This window comes from Fukomys damarensis, unplaced genomic scaffold (genome assembly GCF_012274545.1).
Source record: "Fukomys damarensis isolate Sample0158 unplaced genomic scaffold, DMR_v1.0_HiC HiC_scaffold_7, whole genome shotgun sequence".
Lineage (NCBI taxonomy): Eukaryota > Metazoa > Chordata > Mammalia > Rodentia > Bathyergidae > Fukomys > Fukomys damarensis.
In genome coordinates, this window is record NW_022900919.1 from 6,061,868 (window position 1) to 6,072,321 (window position 10,454).

The 10,454-nt window shown below is 55.9% G+C and overlaps 1 protein-coding gene across 7 annotated transcripts in view; it reads left to right on the forward strand.

Moving 5' to 3' along the window:
* The window catches only part of Apba2 (amyloid beta precursor protein binding family A member 2), a 193,517-nt gene that overhangs the window by 168,587 nt on the left and 14,476 nt on the right, over positions 1-10,454 (forward strand). For 5 of the 7 annotated variants that reach the window (XM_033761060.1, XM_033761056.1, XM_033761058.1 and 2 more), the window contains one exon: positions 980-1,120. In XM_033761060.1, coding sequence (XP_033616951.1) covers positions 980-1,120 — 141 coding nt within the window. Of the gene's footprint in view, positions 1-979; positions 1,121-3,557; positions 10,315-10,454 lie in introns of those variants that run through there. The other 2 variants (XM_010638209.2, XM_010638211.3) reach the window with 1 other exon arrangement.

Sequence of the window (10,454 nt, forward strand, 5' to 3'; positions counted from 1 at the left end):
TGATGGGGTGCAGCTCTAGGTGATGGTGCTGAGAGAGTGCTGGGGACAGGGTGGGCATAGTCTCTGGGCTGCCTGGAAGGCGGCAAGGGGCTCTGGGGGCTCGCTCTTCAGGCTGAGGCGTCTGAGCTTGGGTAGGCCAGAGGTGACAGAGACCTCAGGGTGTGAGCCTGGCTGCTCTCAGGACGCCTCCACCCTAGGGAGGCTGCAGCCTGTCCTTTGGAGTCTGCCTGGCATGGCCAGTGCATCTGTAGCCCAGGCCCCTGGGAGTGGAGGAGGAGGCAGCTCCAGGAACAGCGGCAGGAGCCCAGGAATTCACCTCTTTCCCACCATGGAGAGGCGCCCTCATTCCTGTGCCTTTCATAGGTTCTGCAGGGCCAGGAATGCTCTTCCAGGCCCTTCAGGGGAGCTCCTACCTCTTCTGTACAAGCGTGCACATCTCCCCTCTGGCTGCTGTCCCCTCCCTGGTGTCTCAGTGGATGTTCACCTTTCTCATGCCTCATTTTTAAGAGTTTGCAAGCCAGTGGAGACGGATTTACAGGCTTCACCCCCACTTTCCCATACTAGCTCTATTTGTCATTCTGTGCACTGTGGCCACGCTCCTCCTCGGGAGCAGGGACTCGGGACTGTCTGGCCTTGAGAGAGGACTCTGGTGCGGCATGGCTGGTGGAGAACCGTCCAGACTGTGAGCCACCCACACGCTGTCCACACTGAGGCTCCTGGACAGCTGGGCAGGGGGCATTTGGGTTCCACCTTAGGCGATCTGGGTGTCGGGATGGTTCCCCCAACACACCATGGCCTTGGCTTTTAAAAGAACATAGTCTGAATCATAAGCTTCTGCATCATGAGCAAAGAAATTGCATGGAGAAGGGTCTGCTCTGTTGGGCTCTTCCTCTGCCATTTCTATGCTCCTATCCTCGGGGACCCAGGGCAGCACCTGTGGGTGTGACAGGAGTGTGCTGACCTAGCTGTGTCTGCTCAGATCTGCAGCCTCATGAGAGGGGGCATTGCCGAGCGAGGCGGTGTCCGAGTTGGCCATCGCATCATCGAGATCAACGGCCAGAGCGTGGTGGCCACGGCTCACGAGAAGATCGTTCAGGCTCTGTCCAACTCGGTCGGAGAGGTAAGGCTGCCAGGCTGCCCTCCACGCTTTCACATTTTTGGAGCCGGGACCCCACACTTCTTCCATGACCAACACCTGACTGGTATGGTGTCTGACAGGCTTGGGGAAGCCATTGGTCCCTGCCCAGCGAACTTCCCCCTTCTTAGGACTTCCTGCCCCTGCAGGCCTTAGCCCCATCTCTGTTTACTGCTTTATGTTTTCCCCACCTGGACCTCTGCATTCACCCCCTCTCTGGGAGCCTCTGGGCATCAGCCGAGCTGGCCAGCCCATGACAGTGAACAGGGTGGCAGGCAGGGCTTGGCCGCCCCTCAGGCTCTCTTGAGCTGTGGAAGTGGACGTCTCTTTGCAGACAGGAGGTTACAGGCCTCTGTTTCAGGACCCTTGCACACCCATTGGGGGCCACCGCCTGCAGGCCTAACCCTTCGGAGAATGGGGCTCTGCCGCCTACACTGGGGTTGTGCCCTGCCTGCTGCCTTCCCAGCCAGAGCAAGGCTTTGGGGCCTCGTTACCTCTCCCTCCTCGAGTTCTTTCTGGCGTTGTTTCCCTGACGGAAGGAAGGTGGCTGAGGGTCCCGGGGCAGCGCAGTTGTCCTCAAGGAAAAGTGAATAGTGGCAGGGTGAGGAGCAAGAGGCCAGTGTGGGCAGTGCTGCTGCAGTGCACAGGAAGGCCTTTCTCATGTGAGTGGTGTGTGTGTGTGTGTGTGTGGAGAGAGATTGGGAGGTGAACTGAGGGAACGTATGTGGGAACGAGCGTGAATGTGTGTGAACTGGGTAGAATGGGGGTGTAGGGGTGTGAACGTGTGCATGGCAGTGTGTCAGGGCGCGGGTGTGCTGCACGTATGAGTGGGTGTGAATGGGCGCGTGTGTGGATATGAGTGTAGGAGGGTGGGAATCATGTGGGTGACTTTGAGTGAGGGTCTGTGTGGATGTGGACGCGTGTGGAAGAGGCCCCGGCCTCCATCTTCCCTGTCTGGGGTGGGTGGGGGCTGCTTCCTGAGGAGAGGCTCCAGCTCCCGCCCAGATCACAACTTCTCAGACTGACCTGTGACACTGGCATTTTGTAAAACTGCCAGGGATTGGGGAGAAGATTTTCCCTGGGATTTGGTGGTGCAACGGCTCTCAGAAGGAAGAGTCTGGGAAGTGCTGTTAGCTTCCTTTTACAAATGGCTTCCAAGAAAGGAAAATGCAATTTTCCTAAGTAGAGGCTCGGAAATGGCTGCCCCCATGGGAGCGATCAGCTTCACACCTCCCGAGAAATGGATCCAGTGGGAAGCCGGGCTGGGAGCCCCTGCAACGGCTCTGACTCTTCAGACCTGAGATGAATTGATATGCAGGGAGGCAGGACGTCAGGCTGAGGGGGTTAGAATCCTGTCAGCGCCGGGCCTCAGACCTGCCGGCAGGGCTGGGAGATTAATGTCTGCATCTCCATCACCCCTGAGCACATGTGGAAGATGAGCACTGATAATACAAGTCCTAGGCTGAGAGGAGCCTTGGGGACAGGTTTCAGTCTGAGGAATGATAGAGAATGAAATCTTTTGATGGAAAAAGCTGTCCAGGTGATGGAGGTGCAAAAGTCCGATTGGATGGATTGAGTTCTGATGGGGCAGAACTAGGCTGCCGTGCTGACCTGCCTGGGCTGGTCACACTGGAACGGAGGGCCCTGTGTCTGAGGAAGGACAGGCCTGGGGCCAAGTGGCCTGGGAAGCAGGGCCAGGCCAGGAGCCCAGTGTCAGCCAGATCTCCTAGGGTCACAGCCCACCGGAAGGGCCAAGCCGAGCGCCTGAACACAGCACGGTCCTGGTGGGCAGTGCTGCAGTGGCAACCTGAGAGCAGGGAAAGGGCAGCCACAGACCTCCCTTCTGTTTGCTTCTGTGGCTTCTACCCCGGACACCCCTTCTTCCCGACGCCCCCGAAGAGGGACTGCAGGGCTGATCTCCCTGGGAAGCAATCTCATGCCGTTGGCTGTGGACCCAGTCCATTTGGAGCAGGGAGGTAGGCAGGCCGCTGAGGGTCATGTGCTAAGTGATCCCCCAGGAAAGGAGAGCGATCTCTACCCCTCAGCGAGCTGGATCCCAGCCAAGAGCCCTCAGTTTAGCCAGCCTCAATTTCATGGGAAGGGGTGTGTGTCCTCCTCTGGGGGACACAGTGCACACCTCGTGATTTCTGGAGGATGCCCCCAGCCTGCCGAGTGGGCAAACGGCAGTCACTGATGGGTCCAAGTTCTTACCCTGCACCCCGCCATGTCAGCTTGAGCCCAAAGGAAATTACCATCTGGTGGTGTATAGAACCCTTTGAAGACAAGGTTGGGGAACCGAATCTGAACACGTGGCCCTCTGGGGTTCGGGCATCTATTGCTTGTTTTCACTGCTGGCACCAAGGGCAAGGAGGGAGGTGGGTGATGGGGGCTGATCAGCTCAGCCTCCTGTATCTGTTGACAGATTCACATGAAGACCATGCCTGCCGCCATGTTTAGGCTCCTCACGGGCCAGGAGACCCCGCTGTACATCTAGGCCCACCCAGCCTTTGCCACGGAGCTGGGGACGCCAGGCAGGGCCTGCTGCCCAGAGCTGGATGCCAGGACAAAGCCCTGACCCCTGACCCCACAGCCCAGCCAAGGACACTGGCTCCTCCAAAGGACATGCCCTTGCCACCCATTCTGGGGTTTTTGGTTTCTTTGTTTGTTTGGTGGGTTTCCAAAAAGGGTATGTCTTTATCAATGGAGAGTCGCAGGAACAAACCTTTGTAAAACATTCAAGTATTTTGCCACCTTCGGAACAGTTTCTCATTCACTGCGACTGACAAAGGGCATTTTTGGGTCCCTGTATGGTGTAGCGTGTGTGTTGCCCTCCCCGAAGCTGCAGAGAGTGAACGTGGGTGCCCACTCATGTGCCCGTGAAGGGGGCACTGGGGGACACAGCTCCAGGCAGTGGCAGCCTCTGTGGCTGGGACACCTGGTGTTCTGTGGGATCTGCACAGGACCCACACAGCTGCCTCTGCCACTGGTTCCCCAGGAGCGTGGACAAGTCCAGCTCCCAGGCCGTGACCTGTGCCGAAAGTGTGGGCACGTGCGACTGATGGTATTTCCCCAGAAAGGAGATGTTCCTGGGTTACATAAAGGTTCATGGTCACAGCTGTGAAACGCCATATTCATTCAGAGAATATCACCCACTCGGACTTCTGTTTTGGCAAGCCGTTCTTCAGACCTTCGGGGTTTTCCAATGACCTGCGACCAACAGCTGCTTCTCCTGTCCCCACCTGTTCTCTGCATCACCCAAGTGTCTGTGAACTTCCTGGGCACCTGCCCTCCCCACCGCTGCTCCACCGCAGGGCTCCCCGCCGGATGGGACATGCTGCTTCTGCTGCCAGGACACGGACAGTGGCATGGGCATCATACACACGTGCGCACCCCGGAAAACCTGACCTCTGCCCTTCTGAGGCCACCAGCTGTAAGCGCAAATCCCTTGGCAAGCCGGGAGCCCCCGCGGGGTGCAGGGTAGAGCGTGTGTGGATCGCGGCATACATCGACCGGTTCGGTTCATCGGAGATCAATGTCATCTGACGTCATTTTGTCTGGAAGTCTCTTTTTTTTGGCCCAGGCCTTGAAGAATACACTGTGACTTAAGAAGCCTTACCACGCAGTAACTAAAGCTTTAGGATTACTGTACTCGAGGAGTAACCTGTGTGTTGCATGCTGCTGACCTTAGGAAGACTTCGCGCATATCACTAATAAACCTGAAGTCATGAAGAAACCGTGCTCTGGCTGTGGGTGGTCTGTGACCGAGCACGCATGCCCAGCCGCCTCTCTCCGCCCACTCTGGATGTGGCTCCGCCCTCCCCAAGTCTGGGGGTGGATGTGAGGTCACCAGACCAGCTCCAAGTTCTCCACTCCCCTGGCCCATGGCTCCAGGCTACTGGCTAATTAATAAAGGAGATGCAGAAACTTGGGTTCCTCCAGATTTAAATGTAAATTAGCTCCAGGAGAGATATGTGTGCATGTGGTGTGTGCGTGCGTGCGTGCGTGTGTTTGTAGCAGAAAACTGGGCCACTTTCTCCACCCCTCTCTTCATCCCCGTGGGTCCTTCGTAGCCTGTGGAGAGTAATAATGGGACCATCGCTTCATTTCTCCATGGCCTAGTCCTGCTTTGGCTTAGAGAGGCCAGGAGATAAACCTGAGCTTTAGCCCCTCAGGCCAGAGGGGAAGGTTCTAGCCCTGTTAGCAGCAGCACCCCTCCTCTCCAGCCCAGTCATAGCTGTGCCTACTTCACCAACCTGAACTACTGAGCCTTTACTACGAAGTGCCTTCATGGCCTAGGGTTCGGGGGAACTACAAAGTCAGCTGACTTGTTCCTGTGTGGCTACCTGAAGGATTCAGCAACTCAGGACCTTAGCCACTGGGGCCACGTAAGAAAGTCTGACAGGGTGAACTCCCACTCTTGGGTTCTTCCAGAAAGGATGTACAGGAAAGTCAAGGAAAAGTGCTCAGTAAGAAACTCCAATAGGAAGGGCAGCAGGAGGCCCACCCCAACGCGCACACACCATATGCTGAAGAATTAAAAGCCAAATAAAATTCTTCACTTTGTTGAGAAAACACAAAATGCCAGGCAGTGTGGCCCTCGCCGTTGGGAATGGAAAGGACCATCTGCTGGGCAGGGGCAGCAGACTGGAGGGGCCTCAGCTCAGGAAGACAAGTGGCCCAGGTGGGGTCTCAGGCCCAGGCTCCAGGAAGGAAGTCTGGCAGGTGACACGGGGCACAATGCCCACCAAGATGCACATTAAAAACAGCTCATCTCTGAACTTGTCTGAAGGCTTGTCTTGCTCCCAGAAGCCCATGAAGGATGTCCATGGAGGTGCACTGGGGGTCAGTATGAGGAGGACCTCGAGCCTCTGGGGCTGCCTCCCCTGCAACCCCTGGACACAGCTGCTCCAGGGAGCACAGCTGGGCAGCTGTCGGAGCCCCCCCATGGAACAGCCACAGACAGGGAGAGCGACCCGAGCCCCCCCAGAACCCTACTATTGGCCAGCAGTGCTCACAGCCTATCTCTGTCCCAGTGAGACCTCAGAGACACAGAGACCAGAAATACTTTTTATTAAAACACCAATCATTATTAAAACACCTTGAGGTTCATTAAATAAATACAACCTTTCCAGTTGTACAAACAGGTCTCTTGAGGCTTGAAAACAATTTCCTATACATTCTGCCTCAGCAGCATCTGTGAGTTGAGAAGGGGAAGAAAAAGAACATTCAAAATAAACTCATGGTGCGTCACAAGCATTTCATTGTACTGTTTGTCTCCAGCCAAAGGAGACCTGAAGTCCTTGCAAATGATGTCCCCCTTGTTTGCCTGGGAGTTAGGGTCCGGAGTTCACCACCCTCGGTCCCTGGCCCGAGTTAAAGAGCATTGCCGTAGCAGGACCCAGGAAAGCTGAGGTGAACAACTGCCTCAAAAATGGCCAGTCAGCTCTTTCACCCACCCAAACAGGAAGCTGAGGACAGGTTTCCAGAAGGGACGGACACAAGTGTGCTGGGGAGGAAGCCAGCTCTCCGATGTCTGGAAGCCCATTGCTGCTTGCGGTCTGGGGTTGCTGCTGGGGATTCCAGTCCCAGAAGGCTGCCGGTCCAAGTTGGGAACGAGAGATGAAGGGTCAAGTTGCCAGCATCCTGGTGGCTGTCACTGGCACCTGTGTCCCCTGGGGACCACCTCCTGCAAGTTTGAAGCTCAAAGCTTCTTAGTGCCCACGTGGGTGCCCAAGACCTAGAAGGTGGACCAAGGAGAGCCCATCATGCCTGACAGCCTTGTTTCTTTCTAGAAGGCAGAAGGTTCCAGCCCAGATGTAAAGCTGGGCACCACTTCTTTATCCATAAGACAGAGTTCTGATGGGAGCAGACACAGGACTGAGCATAAGTGGGTGCATGGACACAGCTTTCTTAAAGAGTTTAGGGTACCGAGGAGGCTTCCAGGCCACAGCATCGGCCCACACCTGCAGGGAGACAGCCTGGCCCAAGAGCCCCGGATGGCACATTACAAGGCCCTGCTGCAGGAGGTGACGGGGAGGACACAGCACCAGGCTGGCCTGCCCACGGCCACTTCTCCTGTACCCTCCAGGAACTGAAGCAGGGGGATGGGACTGGCCTCCCCTTGGGTTGTAGCCTGGTCTGAGATTTGTGGGTTTAGCCCAGCCAAGGACTCGGCTCTGAGACACTGCTGCTACAGGGGCCCCCTAACTAAGCACCCCCTGCAGCTGGCTGCGGCCCTGCCCAACTCCGGTGAAGATGATGTGAATGCTCTGGATCCAAGACCAAGGCACCGGGATGTGAATTCTCCAGTTTGTGGGCTCAGGGGAGGCCATCCTGAAAAACCAGCAGTTTTATTAGTGGAGGGACTTGCTTTTGGGAACTTCAAAAGCTATCACTTGAGAAAAATTAGAGAATAGATTTCCCATTTTACAGTGTGAATAAAGTGCTCATAAATGCATCTCTAGTATGTCTCCCATGGAAAAGGTAAGATTGCCATCAAAAAGCCCGATTTATACTTGTTCAGCTGTCTCACTTCAGGGAGACAGTAACCAATGACAATAGGAAAGCAATCAGGGCATCAGCAACTGAACATCGCTGGAGATTCCTATGCCACTGAAGGCTTGGAAGCCACCCGCCATGTTGGCTCCAAAGGAGAGGGAGGCTGAAGACGAGCAAGGGGAGGAAGGACTCAAGGACAGGCACAGGCCATGAGTCACAGGAAAGAGCTGCATCAGCCCCAAACGGCACGGAGCAGCAGCAGGCACCGTCCTGATCCACTGCCGAGACCTTTTATGTCAGGCCACGGCTCTGGGCTGCTTTGTCCAAAGTAGGTGACACTGGCCACAGTTCAAGGGCTCAATGGTCCACGTGCTAAAGGCTGCTGTTCCGCAGGGTCCAGACACAAGTGTTTCCAGCAGGGCAGGACCTTCTCAGTGTGAGGAAGCTGCCAGAAAACGAGGGACTGGGGGAGGCCAAGAAAGTCAAAGGCACCCAAGTTGTGCCCAAGCTGGGCTCACTTGCTTCTGCATAACCAGTGTAGTGGGTGTTCTCGTGGAAATGAAGAACTCAGAATCCATGCCTGCCGGTGCTAGTGTGTCTGCTGCCACCTGGCGGAAGGAGAGACCGCTCTGGGTCCTGAGAGAGCTGCCTGTTTAAGCAGGAGGTTCAAAGACCCAGAGAAAAAGGTCCTGTTCCCCTGGAATTTGATCTAGGTCAATCAGGCAAGGTTGGATACCAAGGGGAAACTCCCAAAGGGGCGCGGGGCAGGTGCTTATTCTGGGGCAAATAAGAGCTGGAAGTGTCTGCTGTTAGAGGGAGGGAGGCTGGGGATAGGGGAGTCTGGGGAAGAGGCCCACAGATGGGAGGCCTCACTGGGGAGCCCTGGGACCCAGGGACTCTGGTGGGTCCCTCAGAGCCCTCGTGATACCTGCCTGCCTCCCAGAGGAAGGCCACAGGGGCTGCCCACTGGGTACCTGTCTGCACGACAGCTCTGAAGCCCTAGACCTAAAAAGCTGGGCCCAGGCCCCTGTGCTAAAATTAACTATTTCCTTTTAAAGGAAATGAGAGGTCAGAACATGATAAAGGTTTCATTACAGAGTGATATAAACCACGTGGGAAAATGGCTGTTACTTGATGTTGTCCTCCATCTACTTAACATTAAACTAAATTGAAGATGGAGGAGAAGCCTCCTCTCACAGCCCTGACCTGGAAGATTTGCAGTGTCTTTAAGTTGCATGAGGGTCCCCTGTTGCTGCGTTGGTGTTCATGTCACACTGGTCAGTTCAAGATGTCTGATGGAACCAAAGCGCTCTAAGGACACCAGAGTTATCCGTCGGGATTTCTGGAGCAGGTAGCGAATACAATCCCCAGTAAGACAACCGATGGATCCACTTAGAGACAGATGGACAGTTCTGCTCCCGAGCCACCCCACGACATGCCTGGGTGCTCCCCACTTGTCCTCTGCCATGCCAGGCTGAAGGCCCCTCTGTCATCACACACAGTGGCTTCTGGCCGAAACAGACCCATCAGCATCCACGTTCACGCCATGGCTACTTCACAGCTGGTCCGCGACACTGGCACCAGAGCTGGCCTCCTCCACTGGGCGGTCCTCAGAGGCGACCATGGAGCAGATGGTCCCCACCATGTTCCGCACCTCAGAAGGGCGGGCACAGTGCGAGTGTTCCAAGAGTTTAGCCACCAAAACCCTGGTGTCTGCATAGTTCTTGCTGTCCACTAACGAACGGGGTCGCTCTTTGGAGACCGTCTGTAAGGCCTCTGGCTTTGACTCTTGGTTGATTTTCCAGGTTGCGGGGTCCCTGGGGGATGGGAGCTGGCACTGACAAGCAGCCATGGCAGAGTGAGACACAGAAACTGAAAGTCAAGGGGAAAGACACAGTTTGAAAACAACCGGAAACCAAACCAAACCAAAGGCCACTCTGAAACTGTTCAGGAAGTGAATCAAAGCATGGGGAGGACAGGCTTTCTGCTTAGTTTCCTGTGTTTCTGAGCCAGCACCTGGGTATGCCTGTTTCCCAGCTCAGCCAAGAATTAAGCTAGTCTTAACCTTAAGGGGCTGCAGCCTCCGGGAGCTGAAGGACTGAAGGTGGGGGTGGGGAGTTAGAGGCCAGGCAGTCTGGAGTATGGGCCGGCACAGGGCTGCTAGAATTTCTCCTGCTAGAATTTCTGAGCTAGCGTCCTTCTCAGCCTTCCCCAGCTCCATCACCTTTGTCCCCCTGGGTGTGTGTGCCGGTTGGGCAGAATCAGGATCTGCCTTAAGACCAGAACTTCCTCCACCACCCCGGGTGTGGACAGTAGCCACCTCCATGAGTCCTGTCCCCGATGCCCACCAGGCCAGGGGCTGGGGACATGGCTCTGTGTCGTCCGCAGAACAAGCACTGGTCAGATTGGCACCTCGGAGGTAGCCAGCTCCAGGCAGTCACCAAGGACCACACCAAGACCCAGTCACGACAGGAGGTCTGTTCTTGACTCTTGGATGGCAACAAGTCCAGAATTAACCTGAGATACTGTAAAAGCCTCCCACATTGGGCCAATCAATGCCCTAATAAAATCTCATTAACGAAGTGAAATAAGCAGCCTGACAGATGCGGAATGCATCCTGGCCTCTGACACAACCGCGCAGAGCACCGGCCTGGAGCTCGCATTTGTGTGGCAGTGGAGGAGCTGGCTTTGGAGGCAGTGCAGCGGGGACCCAGGGGTCACAGCCCCGCTTCACAGCAGGGTGATGTGGAGGCCTCCCCTGTCCCCACAACAGCCCCAGACTGTCTCATTTCATGGTCCTGGCTGCACGGGGGGGGGGGGG